Source organism: Passer domesticus, chromosome 3 (genome assembly GCF_036417665.1).
Source record: "Passer domesticus isolate bPasDom1 chromosome 3, bPasDom1.hap1, whole genome shotgun sequence".
Taxonomy (NCBI): domain Eukaryota; kingdom Metazoa; phylum Chordata; class Aves; order Passeriformes; family Passeridae; genus Passer; species Passer domesticus.
Genome location: NC_087476.1, coordinates 74,966,737 through 74,986,321, shown reverse-complemented (window position 1 = coordinate 74,986,321; position 19,585 = coordinate 74,966,737). Strand labels below are relative to the sequence as shown.

Below are 19,585 nucleotides of genomic sequence, written 5' to 3'. Positions count from 1 at the left end.
AACCAAACATTAAAGATTTACACTTTGCTCCAGAATAACTGGATAGTTCTTAGCTGAAAAAAATGGAAATGAGAACCTCTTACTGGAGCCAGGCAACGTGTTAGAGTACTTGAATCTATTACCAGATTAAGTCAGAATGAGCAGTTTGTCTAAATACTAAAAGAACCTTTAGGGTAACTTCTGCAAATCTATTAAACAAATTTGGATATAGTCATATACACACATTTATGCTTTCATTTTTATTCAATTGTAATGCTGAAATTTTCAGCCCTCTATAGCTGATTCCTAAATAAAAAATGTATTAGGCACTTTTAAAATGAATTTATTTCACAAGTCCCATTTATACATTAGCCGTAAGTTCTTTTAGTTAAAAGTATTTAGGTATGAAAGTTTTTTAAAAAAACATTTAAAATACAACTTTTTTAATAAAATCCAACAGGTTTTAAACATACCTTTCACATTCTCATTAAGTTTTTCCCATAAGGCACATGTATAGACATTTCAAAGCAGCAGTTAATTCCAACCTTCCAAATCTTTACAATGTTTATAAAACTCTGTCTTTGGAAGAGCATACAATGGATAATATACAAACATAAATGGCACATTGCAAATTTTAAACAGAACTGTAAATGGAATCTTAATGCATACTACCCAGGTCTTAGTGACTTGCCTCCACTGAGGAATAAACTGTTACTGGATACAAAGTAGTGTTAAGACTACTCTGTATGAAGTATTTAAATGTACTTTCTTGTTAGAAAAAAGCCTGGAAGTTCCAGGGTAAACACAAATAATTCTTCAAATTTATTTTAAAAACTATTTCTAGTAAAAACTATTTAATCTCCCAAGTGCAAAAGGCAAGGAAAATACTAAACTGCTACTGCGTATTTCAGAAGCGGCAAAGTAGAGTTTTTTGAGCAAAATTTACAAAGGAAAAAGTTGCCTTTTGAAGTAGACAGTGGTTCCTGGTTTTAATTTACCCTAGACAGGATGAGAAGCATTTAATCACAGCATCCCTTTAAAAAAAGAAAAAAAAAAAGTCAGTTAAAATTTGTTATTTTGTTCGTAAACATCTGAACCATTATCTATTTACAGTTACAAATATGGCAGAAACTAAAGACATATCAAGAGCTGATCAAACGCAGGATCTGTGTGTGAGTGCGTCCACCAACCCAGCTAAAACCAAGGCTCAGGCCAGGTCACTGCCAGGGTTTCCATGCTGTTTGCATTGTGGGCCATGCTGAAATGCAGACACAGCATTAGGAAGTGCTCTGCAGCACACTGGGAAGCCGAGCAAAGTGCAGAGCCTGATTTCACAAAGGCTGCCCAGCAAGGGCTCAGCTGAGGAGCACCCAGTCTCCAGCAAGGCACAGCTGCCAGGGCTCCAAGCCACATCAGAGCTGGACTGTCACAGTGTAGGAAATAAAGCACAGGCTGAAGGGTTGGAAGTGTGCACTGACAGTGCAGGATGCAGAGAGCTGGTTCAGCCTTAAGGTTTGGAAGTTCTGGAGGGTTCCAATTTTTTTAATCAACAATAAACTGTTTTCTGACTCTTACACTCGGATTATTCGCTGTAGTCTCCATTATTTTTCCTTTTCCCAGAAAAGTAACCAACTTACTAAGGAGGGGAATTTGTATTCTGTTGCTAGTCAGTTGCAAAAAATAGAGAAACATACTATCATCACTCCTTAAAGACACTTAGCTGTATAGGTTTTGGTTTTGTTGCATTTGTTATTGTTTTCATTTGGGTCTGGTTCAGTGGGGCTCTTTGTTGCCAGGCCAACAGGAAGAAACAAACAGAAACCAACAACCCCCACCCCAACAAACCCGTGAACAAGTAAAATGTTCTGAAGAGCAAACCATGAAAAGAGTTAAACCAAGGAATGATAATTTCTTGAAATCAAGAGAAGTGCATACTTTAAACAAATGACATAATACTATTCTCTGGCACTTAGCATGGTTTAGATCATTGTTCCCATAAGCAAGGCAGTCTATACAACAAATCAATCATACCACTCCACATAAGCAAATAATGCAGTAATCCCTAAAGAAATCACAGTATTACTAAAAGCAGTCCATATAAAATTCAGTTCTTTGGCTCATAAAATCTATTAGATAAATAAATCTAAATAAGTTAGCTGATGCATTTCTGCCCAGAACTTGGAAGTACTGTTGATAGGGAAGAAAAAGTCAGAGAGACCAGAAGCTCAACTTGCTTCCTCTACAGAGAAAGCCATAAAAAAAAAAAAGACTGAAACAAGAAAAGGAATGAACCTACTGAGACCTGGTCCATGACCACTGGACCTATAAGAATTCAGAATACTACTTTTGTCTGGGTCAGTCTGAGATGTCAGAAATATTGAAGTCTGAGCCCAGTTATTTTATTCACTGTAATTATCAACAACTATCTTTAAAAAATCCTTCCTAGATGAAATCTGTAGCTTTAAAAAACCAGATTTTTTGGTGATGCTACAGGACAATACCAGATGAAAGGGATAGACAATACTTTGTATTATTTTTTCCCACACCTATACTACAGCAAACCTAATTAATTGATATGGAAGTGCTTAATTTTTTTTTAAAAAGCCCACTGTCAGGAAGACCAAACTGCATTTTACATGAATCATAGAAAAACCAGATTCTTACATTTGATTACTTGCATGTGTTTTCACTGGGTGTTTGGTCTGCTTTCATTCCCTTTTTGTACACACAAGAATGAAAGAAAAGAGAGTAGCTTGCCAAAATGAAAATGATAAAGCGTTGCCTTTGACCCTCCTAAAAATGATGGAGGAATTCAGACATAGAAACAGACGCTGCCACTGTTGCTTGTTTGCTTTTAACTAGGATCTCAGATCCACAAGCTACCTTTAATTTTAGGACCAGAAAAGTCACTATTGCATCATTTTATGGTTAAATCATTACAGACATTATTTAAACAAAACCTTGATTCATTTTCAGTGGTGGAAACTAGAAAGAAATGTATTAAAGAGAATTACTATGTATTGCACTTCTATTTAAAGCTTATATTAAGCATGAGTTTTAAGTTCAGCTATGCCATTTTCTAAAAATTAAAAGAAAAAGAAGGATGTTATATTTTTTCCACACATGTGAAGTACTTTATGCCTTTTCCCAGCGTAAAGGCAACTGACTTCTGTTAAGATGGAAATTATTATGCAGACTCACCTTGCAAAAGGAATATAAGACAGACTATACCTGAAAAAAAGAGGAAAAAAGTATATTTGCAGAGTGTTCATGTCTCTCCTAGAACCAAATTATTTCACTTTAGGCGAGCATTAATGAAAGCAACCATTGTAACAAAATTTTAAACAAGATTCTATTCAATTTAATGTTTATCTGAGAAAAGGGGACATGTTTGGACAAGAACTAAACAGTGACGCAGATTTGGTAATTTACTTTTTCTTTGTTTGAGTTTTTTTCCCTTTTTTTAATGTAGTTCATAACTTCTATTGCACATGAACTTTTAAAAAACAGATTTGCTATTGCCTAATCCAAAAGGAATAGAGATTTGTGTGAAAATGGTACTCAAGATGATAGAGACAACTTCTTCTACTTTAAAAGAAAATCTAAATTACTATGCAAATATACAGCTAATCATATTATTTATGTAACTAAATACAAATACATGCTGTAGGATGAATAATATTCCACAACTGTGACACTCAGATGACAATTCTATTATTCTCTGAAATTTACTTCTCACAAGCCTCCAGGCAGTGTTCTGTTCTCATACCCAGCCTGATCAAACCCCAGGACACTTAACAAATGTGAACTGTCTGCTGCAAACACACAGAGCATACACTGAGCTAGTGGCCTTGCCTCTATCTAGCGCCATGCCCAACAGTCCCTGTCCTGAACAAATGGTTTCTTGTCCTCAGACCCACGGTCAGGACATACTTTGTGTATTCAGGGCAAGTTCAAGCGAGAACTGTGGTCACCTTGGGTTGCCTGAGAGTGAGCACCTGGGATAAGGACACCAAGTCATTCACCTGGGACAATGACACCATGTGTGTATCTCTGTGGAAAAGGCAGTAACTTCCAGAACTTCTGCCAGGCTTGCAAGGATTCACCTGACTGCACTCACACACTGCCAAATCCAGACCCGGAGCCCCTGGTCATCACAGCACCTGCTGCACTAAATTCACCCTCTCACATCCACCCATTCTTCACCCAGTATATTCCTGGGGCAGGATGTACTCTATGGAAATGTTTTTTTAGTTTCTTTCTCTTCAAAAATCAAAAACTAGTTAGAATTCAAAAAAGAGGAGAGGATACTTTTACAACACAGAAAAAGCATGACAATTTTTGTTTTGCATATGTACTCCTTTCTTAAGGCTTCAGATAAGTTCACACATTGCAGAATATACTTCAAATTACCATTTTTGCAAGATGATTAAATATAGATTTTGCTGGAGTTACACAACCTAGCTGAGAGAAAACAGATTGAGACTAGCATTTGGGCACACTTATATGTGAATAATATATATATGATAGGTTTCTAATCACGCGGGTGTAGGGGCAGGGAGAAGAAATTAAAAGGAATTTTAAGAATCTTACCAGGTCATTGCCAAGAACTGCAATATGCAGAATAACATTGCCAAACCTTTCTTGTTCCACTAAACAAAAATAAAGCAAAAATACTGCAAATTAGTTCAATTTTCACACCAGTCTATACTGCAAACAATTGGCACAGACTGGTCAATCAAGAACAGAGTTGACAATAACTAAATTTCCTTGTCTTAGTTTGCTGTTTCTTTTCCAACAACTCTCCATTCATTTTATCCATCACTGCATCAGCATCACGCTATGTAAACCTTTTCTAGCTTTGGAAACAACTAACAACATCAGTGTTAACACTCACTCATGTCACTGTACTTCTGCAAATATAGAAGCCCATTCCAGTGACATATTTACTTCTATGGAATGGAACTACAGTTAGTTTTTGACCAAGATGCCTGAAGATACTTCTGTTTTTTTTTTTTCTGTTGTCTTAACCAGCTTAAATTCTGTATCCATGGCTTCTGAAGATGGCTATACACTCTGGTATTTTCTGACATAAGTATGCATCACTGAGACAGAACAATATTTGAACTTGTCTTTCTCAGTTTTTATTCTAGAGGTCTGCAGACCAAACCCAATACATTCTCATCTATATCACATGCAGGTGGGAAGGTTGCATTTGCTTTTTACAGCCAACAGACTTACCACTCCACCTGAGCTCAACTGCAGCAAACAACAAAAACACCACACATGAGTTCACCTTTCCTTCACCACTGAACTGTATCTTAAAGCTACAATACAATTAATAAACTACCCAACTGACATTACTTTTTTTTCTGGAAAGCATTCTCACTTACCCAGAATACAGCACACAGAGTCAATATTAGGCAAAACTGGAGTGAGAAGGAGATACAAAGAAAAAAAAGAATGAATACTCAAATACACAAGGAAGCAAGTACAGTGATCATTTCCATGTTTTCAATGGGCAATCAGCACTTTAAAATTGACTTCTGAAACAAGCAGAGCCAAAGGCTGTCTCACAGTGACTATATGATGAACTCCATGGTGTTTTTCAAAGCACAGTATGAGGTATGAATGGTCCGAAGGGCTGGGACAAATTTTGAAAGGAAGACAAGGCAGGAGTTGACTTGAGGAACCAGCAGGAGTATAAGCCGATGTGTGCACCCTTATTTGTTGGTTCTATTCAGAGGTGGGCTTAAATGATAAAGCTTTACTGAAAGGAATCAAGAAGTCTGGTAACTGTTACTCTCTTATTCCAGTACATACTCTCATTTTGAACCTGGTATTCATAACACCTATCTCTGACAAGAAAGATGCGCGCATCACTACAAACAACCCTTTATTAAAAACATCCATTCTCAATTACAGGATCTGGTAAATACAGGCTATGCCTCATCTGCCAGTGCTTTTTCATCTTCAAACACTAATGAAGAGTCTACTAGAGAGCAGCTGCCTCAGGTACAGTGAAAAAGCTCACATGAAGCTTTGTTCGAGGTACTTAAACACTTTAGATGGAATGTTACAATGGTTTACTACACGAAATAATCACACCATTTGTGCAAGCCTAATCATCACTTAAAACTTTTCCACTAGATCTTAACTGGCTTCCTCCATTTTTCATTACACATAGCAGAAAACACAAAAAAAACCCACAAATCAATTTTCACTTGAAAGAAAATTTGTTGGCATTTTATTAAAAGGAAGAAAAGTAACACACTCTTGAAATTTTCCAAACATGTTTGTAACTCCTGAACTCCCTACAATTCTAGCTTTGTTAGGATGGGGATTAAAACAGTCAAATTCATCCAAAGTTTTCAAAACTTTAAATTCACCAATTCTTATGTGTTTTACTGAAATTTCCATACAAAAAGTCTTGGCTCTCATCCAATGCTCATGTTTACTATTAGATGAAACCTTTCATTCTCATTTTCCCAACTTTGCTGGTAGTCTCTCTGCACAGGTAGGTCTCTGATATGCTCTGCTCTCTGTTCTCCTTCCATTTCCCTGATATGTTTTGTTTTTACAGCCTTCAAAGCGAATTATTTTCTTTGCTGCCATGTCTGAGGCACAGTGGATGACAGGATCATCAGAGTAAAATGATCTTTGTGCCTGCTGTTTTAAGTGTCTGGCTTAGGCTCTCAGTTTCATTGGAAAAAGTCCACAGCTGTAAAGTGTTGGAGAATTTACACTCAGCAAATACAGACTCTAGGAGAACTGGAGATATTATTGGACATTTTTAATTCATGCCTACAAAATGTAACCTTTCTAGGACTTGTAACTTGGTATGAGTTGAAAATAGTGACAGAACAAAAGAAGAACACAAACAAAACAAAACAAAACTCTGTTGAATAAAGTTTGGAATCCAAGCAATGATCAAGTGCCTTCTCCAAAAGACAGGGGCAAATGTAAGCTTCTCAAAAGAGATAACTGTTTTTTTATGTGGCTGTGCGAGAGGAAGAACATGCAACCTACATAGGACAGCCATCCAGAAAGAATTTATGACTTTCTTACTCACTAAGTAGAAAACTAAACTAGAAAAACAAGTCATATGATAGAGAGAATAGGAAAGCCAACTACATTTCAAAAATCAAAGTTGAAACAAATCAGTAGGAGCAAGACAGAAAAGTATTAAAGAGAGAAGCAGCAAGGGGAGAAAGTTGTTTTAACTGCCTAGCACAGAGCTTTGGGATAGGAATTTTGATACTGGGGAGAAGGTTTTTCCATCCTGCAGGAAGAAGAAATGATGGTTGTGGAAGTGAAGGAGCCAGGGATGTCACAATGGAGAATCTCAAAGCTGAACATGTGGCCTCCCAGACTTTGGGAAAATAAATTAATTTTCTCCATTGCTTTCAAAGTGCTGAACCACTGACCTTTACAGACCAAACTGCAGCCAAAAAACAACTGTAAAGCTACACTTGGTGGCTACTGACTTTCCACAGTAGCTAAAAAAATCTCTCCCCTTGTTCTTGAAGAAAGTATTTTAGAAAATAAATTAAAAATAATTAACCTGCCATTAGCATTTACTAAGAAAGATTTCATAAGGAACATTTTACTCCAAATGATTAATTAAAAAAATATAAACAAAAAACCCACACATGTTGATAGAAAGGAGCCAGATGATCTTTGTGACATACAGAGTTTAACAGCTTGACTGTAATTTCTCAGCAGAAGAAAGAGGCAGACTGAGTAATAACCTCCCTTTAGAAAAACATCAAATTTAGCTTTGAGGCTAAAGGAAAGCTTTTTAATAAAAGGAAAGAAAGATAGCATATTTACCAACATCACAATCGTAGCTATTAATCGTTTTGGATCAAACATTGCTTTCAGTTGCTTCAGCGGCCCCATCAGGAAACACGTACTAATAGGAGATAAAAAAACCAAAACAAATTGTAAATCACTTTGAAATAACTCTTTCTAAAAGACAGTAGGTAATTAACCAGCTTTCCAACAGATAGATGACTGCAAAGGCTTTTAAAAAAAGATATTTCAGTGCTTAGCAACATAGACTAACTAGAACAGAAGGTGAAATACTCCATGAATTTAGCTCGGGAAACAGTTTATGAGTCACCCTTGGTCACGAAATTCTTTCCAAAATATTACCATAATGAAAAAAAAGTAACAGGCAAATACAAGAACATTTATATTGGTTGACATAAGAGAGGACAGAGGGTGACAGGATATACAAGGAATAACAGAAGAGCATAGAAGCAAATCAGTTTTCATGAACTCTTTCATCAAATAAGAAAAAACACATTTCCACTAGTAATCTGTTTGATGGTGCTGAATGCCATTTATAAATAAAGATGATTAAAACAGCAGTGCAGTTACAGTTAAATTTAAATCATGTTAAGAGATATTAAATGGAGGGAGATTGAACTATAAGTAGCTCTACATGAATTTAGAGATGGGTGGGTGGTCAAAGATGTTTTGATTGTTATTTTAAGATGGCAAGCACCATAATAGACAGAAGAAAAAAAAGATGAGAAAACTCAACTGCAGAAGTAAATCAGATCATATCCTAGATTTCAGGAAAGATAATGGGAATAAATATAGTGGTTAGAGCTTTTTACATTACCAAAACAAAACATTATAAGTGTAGCAGAATTATCAAGTTGAAGTCTAGTGAATTTTTTGTGGAAGCTGTTATAACTGACTTGCTAAAATAATGTCAAGATTACAACCTGCTGTAGAAAATTTTTGTTTAATAATACATATTTTAACCCAGGCAGAATGCAAGTAGCTACAATCAAGATTTTCTACCTCTTTTAGTCCAACTCAGCAAGAAAAAAGGCAGAAAAAGTTCAGTTGTTTGTATCAATCCTCCTGCTTTTTTCTACTCTGTAGTTAACTTGAAGGGAGAATGAAAACCATCGCCAACACCACATGCTGTGTTTTATGCAAAGAAATGCCATTTGTACTAAGAGTTCACAACCTCATGAGTATTTCTCTGCCTTCAAATATTTGAGATGAGTCTCTTTCTTCCTTGTCATTCTGCTTTGCAGAAAACACAATTTAATGACAGTTCAATGTCTGTAATCTGTGGTGGTCTAAATGCTTTATTACAGAGCAGAAAACCTAGTCTAACTCCTTTTTATATTAAATAAAGCAGGGAAGAGTTTGATAGAGCTTCTTTCTGAAGCCAATCATAAGTCTTCTATGACAGAAGAAATATGGAAATCCACATTCCAGGCAGCAAATAGAATTCAATCTTCTACATCCAAATGTTCTCCTACCAGCAACCTTGCACATGCATCTCCCTCACTTTTTTAATCTTATGCAGACAGACTTCAAATGTTCATATTAAATGAAAAAAAGTTTTCAAAATTCAATAGAAAAAGAAAATTTTATATTCACTGCAATCCAAACTATTTTTTTTCTCAGTATTTTTTCATCTTGTCTGCTGAGCCATAAAATTAAACCAAGACAAAAAAAAAAGGGGACATGAAGAACTAGAAGAAAATATTAGTTAGTGAGTGTAAGGATAGAGATGAGAAAAATACAGTGGTAAAAAGGAATTACGTTTTGGCCACACAAAATAGGCAGAACAAATATAGAAAGAAAAATACATTGTTTGTAATCTGATTCATATTGAGAATACTGACATCACAAGAGCTGCTCCAGAGACAAGAAGAGATTCCATACGGAGCAGAAACATTGGAGAAAAATTCTAGACATCCTCCAGTTAAACAGAAAAATTCTTTTAGATAAACCATTGTGTAGAGACACACTCGTGATCCCTGAGAACAATAAAGTAAATATCATTGTTTTCATGTTCATGGTTAGAAAACAATAGTAAAAACAAGTTAGAGGGGCCTAAAAGGCTAGTAAGAGTGGTAACTGCATTTTGATTTAAATGCAGACTTGCAAAGAAGCCTGGAAAAGTTTAAATCTGCTTGACAATTTGGAACTTCATTATCATCTCCTCCTGTTCTTAGAACACAGTTGCCTGTTTCTTATATCCAAAAGGACTAGTGAAGGAAAAATGGGCCTCTTTTTCCTTCTAATTTTAGCTGGAGTGCAGACTAAGTTTTTCAGCATTCTCCTTAAAGAAATACTAGTCTGTAAAAACTTTCCTCTTAACTCAGTGAGACTTAATTAGTACTAAGTTTCTAAAATGCTCATTTAATTTGAAGAAATGAAAACACACTCAAAGTACCAGGTAAAAACCTCACTTGAAATCAACAACAAATAATAAAATTATGATAAGTGAGAGAAAGGCAAAAACTTAGCTTTGACTATCTCCAGTATTACCTGTTTGTCTTGTTTTAGTATGAGATAGAATAGTTCCACAATTGAAACTCAATGTCAGTATAGACATTATTGTCTCCTAACAAATTTGTTGTGGAAAAGCAGTACCTTCATGTTTCTCAAATGTTATTGCCACATTACATGAATTCTAACAGATTAAAAAAGCTTTGACTCAAAAGTTAAGTTGCTTGACTGAAGTCGGAGTCCATGGAAGTCAAGACCAGGCTTTGAGTCCCATGACCATGCCTCAACTACACTAAAATAATAAGAGAAGGGGGAAAAACAGAAATTGAAAATACCTTAGGGACATTAACTTGTTTCTTATGTGTCTTCCAAACTGTGAAAGCAAAGTTTTCAGTCTTAAGAGGGTCCCTTTTAGAGGCAAATCTTTTAGGACTGTTATGGGGAACATTTCAAAGAATCAGAGAGTTTAAAAATACACTATGAGAAAATTTTAGATTCTGCCTTCAGCCTTACAGTCAAAACAAGGATTTCCTGAATGTTTCCTTTCTGAAAGTTTTCTTGGAAACAGTATGATCTCTCTGTTAAAAGCAAAAAGCTCCTTCCAGTAACTAAGTATCCACACAGAGGGCAGACTACCAGTTTGCTCCTGAAGCTGAGGTACTTCTGTACCTGGCAGAAGGACTTACACGTAAAAAGTAATAAACATTCAGCTACCAATTTGTTATTCATACTTCAGATACCAGCTGTGATGTGCTCACAAACAGTTGTGTAAGGTAACTGATAAACAACAAAACCATTAAACAAACAAGTTTTTGTTATTAGCATTCAATATAAAACAATCTTGTACACACAACATAGCACTGTAGAGTAAAAGCAAATGGAAATGTAGCTGAAAAGGAGGGTACTTTTCTAAAAGTAATAACTAAGAAATCGTACCTGGCAAGAGCAGCAATATTTCCCAGGGTATAGAACACTGCAAAAAGTTTAATCCCCTTTGGGAGCCATAGCAATGCTGTTCCCTATAAAAGACAGGTTATTGGCACGTTTGCAATTAGTTAATTCAATTTATTTAGATTTTATAGTCTATAAATATAACTTCATACTATGAAGAACGTATTTCTGACATACACTAGCAAAGTACACTGTTCTCAGAGTTGCAGCAGTCACTACCCAGCACACTTCTATTGCCACCTGCTGGCAAACAATGTGTTGGTTCACTGGATTTCTGGATATTTTTACAACTAGGCAGTTTGTTTATATTACTGAACACATTTATTTGTACTGTTTATATCCTCCTTCACAACACTTCCACTTTTGTTAAAATGCCCCAGTGTACATCCTACACCTCTGCACACAAGATAAAATGTCATAGAGCTGCATTAATATTCACCATCTCCTTTCTCCTCCAATCAACAATTTAGATTTGCAGCCTAAATACACTGAGGCTGAAGAGAAACATTTCAGAACTCTTAGTTCCAGATATCTCTTCTTTCCACTGAACTAAAAAAAATCCAAAGCCTTCTGCTGATCCCAGTTCCCTAGGATGATCAGAAAGAAAAGGAGAAAAGGAATCATAGAAAAGGGAAAAGGGACCTTAAAGATCACCTAGATACAATGCCACCACCATGGGCTGGAGCACCTCCCACTAGACCAGGCTGCTCAAAGCCCCATTCAGCCTGGTTTTGAACAGTGCCAGGGATAGGGCACCCACAACTTCTCTGGACAAGCTGTTCTAGTGCCTCACAATAAAGAATTTCTTCCGTATATCTAACCTAAATATCCCTGTTCTCAATTTGTACCTATTACTCCTCGTCCTATCACTACAGCTTCTAACAAAAAGCCCCTTCCTGGCTTCTCTGTAAGCCCACTTCAGATACTGGAAGGCTGCTATGAGGTTTCCACACAACCTTCTCTTCTCCAGGCTGTACAGACCCAACTTTCTCAGCCTGTCAGAGCCTAAAGCCTCCACTAGAAGAAAAATAGTGATCTGCACACTGTGTCCTGAAAAACACACCAACAAAAAAGTAACCACATTCTACTCAATTGCAATTTCAGTGGAAATCTGTGGTGAAAAGAAAGGAAAAGAGGGAGGGAGGGGAAATAGAAGAGGAAGGAAAATAGAGAAGAAGGAAAAGCAGAGGACTTCCCCAATGTTTTTTCAGCTGTTTCTGGGAGTTTCCATGCAGCTGAAAAAAAAACAAACCAAAACTGCCTTCTTGTGCAAGTTACCTGTGTCAGATTTTGACAGAGCCAAGAAATTAATAGATCTCGACTCTTAACTGCAGGCTGCAGACTCTTGCCATCCCCTAAAGTTCAGGAATGAACACATGATTTACTGACTGTAAAACCACCAGGAGTGCAGGTTTTTCAAGTGTCAACACACAACCACACCCATTAATTTGTGGAGTGTGACATGCTACACTTGTGGTTTCTTCAGCCTTTAATAACCTTTCAAGCTTCCCCCCCTCTTTTGTCCTTTTATTGGAGAGAAAAAAAAATCAGATGGGTACACACCTCTATCCTAATACACCAGTTACAAAAATAGAGCATATTTTGGCAGTGTTCAAATCTTTTAGTGAGAAAATGCATTATGCTACAGTAAAAATGCATACTTTTGTAATTGAAAGAAAAATGGCCAAAATAATAATTTAGAGATCAACAGCCAATTATACATTTAATGTCCAGTTAAATAAAAGCACACAAAATACAGAATGCAGTATAAAACGTAGAATCACACATAAAAGAGGAATATGAATGAGATTTAACTGTAGAACAATAATAAAGCCCAAGAAAAAAACATAACTTTACTTACAAGAAAAGAACATAAAATGCCAGCAATAAAGCATATGGCAAACCATCTGACTCGAGTACCAAAGCTGAGTGTTGAGGCATCAAGGACCTTAAAAAGAAGAGAGGAAAAAGAGGGTATTACAAACACAGTTTAGAACAATCTAAAGGACTTTTTTTCTTTACCACTGAAGTACTTAATTTCAAACAAAACAATTTTTAGCTGGAAATAATTATTTTATCTTGCTTAACAGTTGTTTGTGTATTAATTCTTTCATATTACAAAATCATATTATCAGTCTGGACCATATGGAAACATATTTACAAACAAAAAAGACAGAACCCATAGAGGTATATCCTGGCACACAAGCAATGCTGCTTCACTTTCAAACAGATTTGTTAATCACCACACAACTGAAAACAGTCACAGCTAAGTACCAAACCAAATAAATGAATGGACCTGCCAACAATTTTCAAAGGATTGAATCCATTTGTGCAACACTCTAGGTTCCTGTAGACATTACCACCTTTTCCTGTTACTAGAGAGGATCCGTTGTACATATTAATGCCAGTATCCACTGCAAGCATTACAACTCCAATTTCTCTTCCAATTACCTTCCTGAAGGTGTAGGCAAATTAACAGTTTGTCTCATTAGACTAAGCTAACTTGCTGAAAAGGAATATTTCACTTCCTGCTTCTCCAGAGTGACTCCAGAACCTGAGCTACCTGATACAACTCCTGACATGAGAACAGAATTAATGTTCCTTCTATTCTGATGACTTGGCTAACGAGCCAAGGCAGCTCTGCAAGCTGTCAGAAAAGCAGCAGGGCTGACGTAAGGAAAGAGGCAGGGCCATGTATCTGACAGAAAGGTCCCTTTCAGCAGAAGTGATTTGCTAGATAGCTCATCTCCACCCATGCTGTAAGAACAATGCATTTCATCTTATTCCAGGTCACTACAATTAAATGCACTTTCTGTTCTGAACTGGCCTATTAAGCGAAGTGTTGTTTCAGCTTACCTAAAATTACTTTAAATAAACAACTTTCCTATTTGTTCAGTTGTCACAGGCAAACTTGCTCTCCTGTTATTTAGTCAACAGGTATTTTAATCAAGACTTATCAACCAAATATGCACTATATACCTTCCCCAGCCAATGAGTCTGATATTTCTCTTTATCTCCTGAAAAATTTCTCAGGCAGTGGTAAGCTAACCAAGGAAATCTGATTACTGCTTAGAACAATTTCACATCTGTACAAATGAGGAATCTGTATCTAGTTTAATTAAAAACTGCAACATGCACACACACATAAAGGTGCTGTGAGGACAAAATTTTCCAAAGGTCAGAAGATGCAGCTTACCTTGCTAGGTCCAACACTTTATCCTTATGTATGCATTAAAAAACAGACAAAAGCAATAACTGAACAATGGTTTAGTAGTTGAAATAATATTCGACAGTCAGAGTCCTAAATGCCTGCATTTTTAAGACGAGTAGGAACAACTGGTAGCACACAGCTGAAGATACCCATTTCAATCATGCCTTTAGTTACACCTATTCATGCAACTAATCACAAGCACACATACACACAAAAATAAAGAGTAAAAATCTTTTCCATCTGTGTTCAGAAATGAAGTGTAGATAGGCCAATAATATCAGTAAACCCAACACACACATTTCAGATTGCCTAGAAAACAGGGAAAGGATGAAGATAAATCCTTTATTCAGATGCATCAGGCTCATTGCTGCTACTTACTGCTCTTCTAATCTTATTATCTGACAGTGCTCCTGAAGAGCTACCAGATTTCATTCTTCAAATACATTTGAAAACAGCTTTACCTTCAGTTAAATCCCTAACAGTTAAGAGGTAAAAAAACAAACAAAAAAAAAAAATATCCAGCATAAGAAATAAGAGAACCACACAAAGGTTTGGACCAAAAAACACCACAAACCCCCAAAAGTTTGATACATTTTATGGCTTTAACTCTTAAAAATAGATTGACAATATATGTACATGAACTACAGGAAGATATGCTGTGACATGAGGGCTGCCAGAGCATCCTGTGTAATACATTAAATGGTATGGAAATGAAGGCTCATCCTTCCAACCATTCCCAACAGTGTCACCATTTATGTTGTCAAGCTCACTCTATTTAATACAGTTTGAAATCCTGAAACTGGGGACCTGGTAATGCATTTTCTTAGTCCCTAATATTTAAGGGGACTGAGGGGAGACCTCATTGCAGTCTACAGCTTCCTCATGAGAGGAAGCGAAGTGGGAGACACTGGTCACTTATCTGTGGTGACCCAAAGCTGTGAAAGAAGGTTTAGGCTGGATATTAGAAAAAGGCTTTTCACCCAGAAGGTGGCTGGGCACTGGAACAGGCTGCCAGGGAAGTGGTCACAGCACAAGCCTGAGAGAGTTCAGGAAGCATTTGGACAATTTTCTCAGGCACAGAGAATTCTTGGGGATGGTGCTGCGCAGAGCCAGGAACTGGACTCTATAATCCTGGTGGGTCCCTTTCAAGTAATAATATTCTACAATTTATACCTTCTGGGTTTCCCGGAAGCAATGGAACTCACTGCCTTTCCAAGATGCCTGTTTGACCACGCTAGAGAAGCACCTTGCTGCAAAAGTTGAGTTACCGACATACAGTTCAGCTGTGTAAACCACAGACACCAGCTTGTGCTCAAATGCCAGGCTCACTCTAGAAGCTGAGGACCTGACAGTGCAGGAACCCTGCCACACATGCTGCAGGCAGTAATTTCAATACTAGGGACCATGGGACATCCTGAGGTAACAGAGACTATGAGCCCTAAGAAAAAGGAAGTCTAAGCTGCCCTTGCAACAAAAGCAGGAAACAACACAAAGGCGCTAAAGATTCTTTTTGTGTGTCTGACATAAATTATACAGCTAATCCCAGATTTCAGATAAAAAGAGTTGTTATTGCAGTCTATGGTATTTGGATTAGAAAAAGCTTTTACTTAGGCGACTGAAAAAATTTCCAAGCACATTCCACATCTGTGGTTTGTGTGGAGAACACTAGTGGTGGCAAGGGAGTTCCTCTAAAACATACCCTTCTTGCTGTACTGCTTATCAGCTTGTTTCTAAGAAGAAAAAGAAAAATTAAACTGAAATCAACAAAAGGAAATCCTTTGCTTTCTACTGATGAACTTTAATGCCAAGCTCCTGGGCAAGAAGCTTTTTATTCACAGGCTATTTCAAACTAATAATATATGAAAGAAATGAGCAAAACATCCAAAAATCAAGAGGAACCCCCAAGTGGAAACTGGAATCTGCAATGGAGACTGTCTGAAACATAAGGAACAGGCTTGTAATAACAGCATCACTGCTAAAGAGTTTGCACTGGACACACAATAAACAATATAAATGATAATCCAATAGGCTGCTTTTGATCAAAAATAGTTCTTGTGGCTCTGAACATCCACCTAGGTTCCCCCCACATATTACCTTATATCAGTTTTGCACATGAGCAAACAGAAAAACAGAACCACTTTATGTTTACTAATCTAGAAGTTAACAATTACATCTTCTCTCGATGGTAAATATGCAAGTAATGGAGAAAATGCAAAGAAACATTGAGTACATTTGCAGAATTGAGTTTCCAAACCACAGTGGAACAATATGTATAGAAATATATTCTCATCTTTCTTTAACAGGCCTCCTTATATGTATTTCTATCACTATCACCAGCTGAGATTAAAATAAAAAATGTGTAACATAAGAAATGAAATGTAAGATATGTAATATAAGAAATGTAATATACAAATTCTTAAAAAAATAAAGAAACACCTGGTCTATTCCTCTGTTAAAATCTTATTGAGTGCTTTAAGCAGCTGCCATGCAACATCCAATGTGTCACATGGACTGATTTTACATTAGTTTTGGTGTTGATAAAACTAAACAGCATAATGTTGCCCTGAAAACATCATAGCACTGCTACATTTATTATTTACTGTTGATATTTTTGGTAATGAATTTATTTTTTTAGATTATATTTAGAATAATGGATCTAATTGCATCAAGAAACAACAGCTGGTCATCTGAAGAGTTTAGAAAGTACAGAAAAACTTCCTTAAATCATCACACAGTTCTTTCATTATAGACTCGTCTTCTTCTTAGCAGGAATGACTTGTGACTTCATGATAATGGTTCTGCAAAAACCAAGGGAAAGAATCCAGAGAAATCTATGGACATGAACCATATGTAATATATGTGTATATATAATGTATGTATATATGTATATAGAATTAGCTAAATATAATATGAACATACAATTAGCTAAATATAATAATATATATAACCATATGTATATATAATAGCCATATGATGGCTATTACACAACAATCAGATATTCCAAAGAGAGGACCTTTGTTTTCAGCCAAACATATGACTCGTCTCCAGAAAGATCATGGAAACAGCTGAAAATTTTTTACACACACAATGCATAACCTCACACTTTCTTTCACAGCCCCACCTCTTACCAAGCATTCTTCTCTGCATGGGTGCACTTACTTTTTTTGCTCTAATACACGCACTTTAAAAATAGTCAGCACCACTTAGCTCTAGCTTTAGTGAATGTCGTGTATGAATTTCCTCTCTAAAAAGAGGCTGTTCTACAAATACAATGCTACCTTGAGAGAAAAAATATAGCTGAGAAACTGCCTAACCTAAACACTTCATTTTTTTTTTTTAAGTCAAGGGTATTTATTTATTTTAAAGATCTTTCTGGTTCATCTCAGCATGACACTCCAAAGACACATTTATAAGTTTTACTCTATCATGTACCGGACAGGCTTTAAGTATAGGCAGATTTTTCTTATTTAAAGTCTTTTCTGGCTGTAACAGTATCGTTACATGCAATAGTGAAATCCTATATAGTTTAACTACTGACATTTAACAAACTAAACACCTTTTTAACCCAGTTATCTCCTCAGGATATAAAATTTAAATATAAGAGCATTGAATATGTAGGCATTTATCTACTGATTGCCACCTTAAAACAACCATCACAGCACCAAATAAAGGAAAACTCTGTATCACTATCATGTGCCTTGAGTGAAATGTGCCTAGTGGTGGCAGAATAATAAATTCTCTTGGAACTCAACTGAGATCAACAAAAATGAAAGTATTTCTTTGGTAATCCTGAGAGACGCGCTGGGAGCCAGTTCTGGTGTGAAAGGGAAAAGATTCTACACTGCTTCCAGAATCAGTGGACACAATTTAGGTGCTTTGCTGTGGCAGAGGCCAAATTCATGAACCTTGAAGACCAATGGCAACTCAGTGCAAAATCAAGTGAAGTATGCCAGCAGCAAGCTGCTAGAACTAATATCATACCAGCTGTGCTCAGTTTGCGCTGGTTCCCCAAGGCTTGTTAGTCACAGCTCAGATCCCAGCTACATTTCAGCCTCCTCCACCATGCTCCAGCACCCTGGAAGTAGCAAGGAAGATACTCCTTGATGTGGGGCATTTTGACCTGCAGTCACATGAGTTAAGAGAGAGCTAAAGGAATAAATGGTTCTTTGTAAGCATGCTCAGCTTTGCTTCAACCTAGAGATTTGTTCTCAGGAATGTATGGTCTACAAACACAGTAAAAAGGAAACAAAAAAACCCGCTGACGATGAGGAAGATAGTGGGAAGAAAATAGAACAATTAAGCCATACTTAAGGAGTAAGGAGCAAAACGCAACTTCAGCAGAATGTATACAAAACTATGTTTGTCTAAACAAAACCTTTGTTTCTGCAAATTTAAGGCCTTAAGGGAATGGAGAAGCAATTTACACTGAGTCGCAGACTCAATCGGGCTGAAAAGAAGCATAGTATGTTATCTGCTCCCTGCTTAAGCACAAGAAAAACTTGTAGAAACTGAAGGACCCCAAGCTACCAACACAGCCAAAAGCTTCACACAAAAGTAATTCGCCAAAACTCAACCTCCAGGCAGAGCCTGCTGCCCACAGCGCTCGTCCCTCGGCGCACGTCGCAAACTTCGGTCTGTCCCTTGCCTCCCGATCTCTGCCCCGCTCTGACAGGGTCGGGCAGGCACCGGGAAGTGGGGTGTGCGTGTGCGCAGGCCAGGGACGGGGAAGGCGGCGCGGTGAACTCGGCAGCGCCCGAGCCACAAATCCCGGGCCGGGCCCGGCGCGGGGAGGCTCCAGCGCCGCTCGACCTGCGCGCCCCCGCGCCGGGGAGGGCAGAGGAAGGGAGAGCGGGCTCTCGCCGGGCCGTACCTGCGCCGTCAGTCCCTGCTCCTCATCGTCCTGCCCGGCCAGCACCCGCCGCAGCTTCTCCATGCCGGCCCTCCCTGAGCAGGCCCGCGCCGGGGGTCAGGATGGGGCCGCGCTCCGCCGCGGGCCGCCGGCCCAGGCGGGAAGTGACGCGCGCGCCGAGGCGGCGGCGGGGCCGCGCCTGCGCAGTCCCGTCCGCTGCCGCGGTTTCCCACGGGGCCGCGTTGGCTGCGGCGTCTAGCTGTGTGTGCGGATGCGGCAGGGACACCCGGTGCAGCCCTCGCTGGAGGCACCGGGGAAGAAGAAGG

General features: G+C 37.8%; 1 protein-coding gene across 1 annotated transcript; it reads right to left on the bottom strand.

Moving 5' to 3' along the window:
• Positions 1-306: 306 nt before the first annotated feature.
• SFT2D1 (SFT2 domain containing 1) lies at positions 307-19,557 on the bottom strand. The gene is made up of 8 exons (XM_064414047.1): positions 19,281-19,557; positions 13,061-13,147; positions 11,185-11,267; positions 7,813-7,894; positions 5,373-5,408; positions 4,573-4,631; positions 3,181-3,210; positions 307-1,013 (listed from the first exon to the last, which is right to left on the bottom strand). Exons 1-8 carry the CDS (start codon positions 19,341-19,343, stop codon positions 974-976), a joined length of 480 nt encoding a protein of 159 aa, XP_064270117.1. The 5' UTR covers positions 19,344-19,557; the 3' UTR covers positions 307-973.
• Between the last annotated feature and the right edge of the window lie 28 nt (positions 19,558-19,585).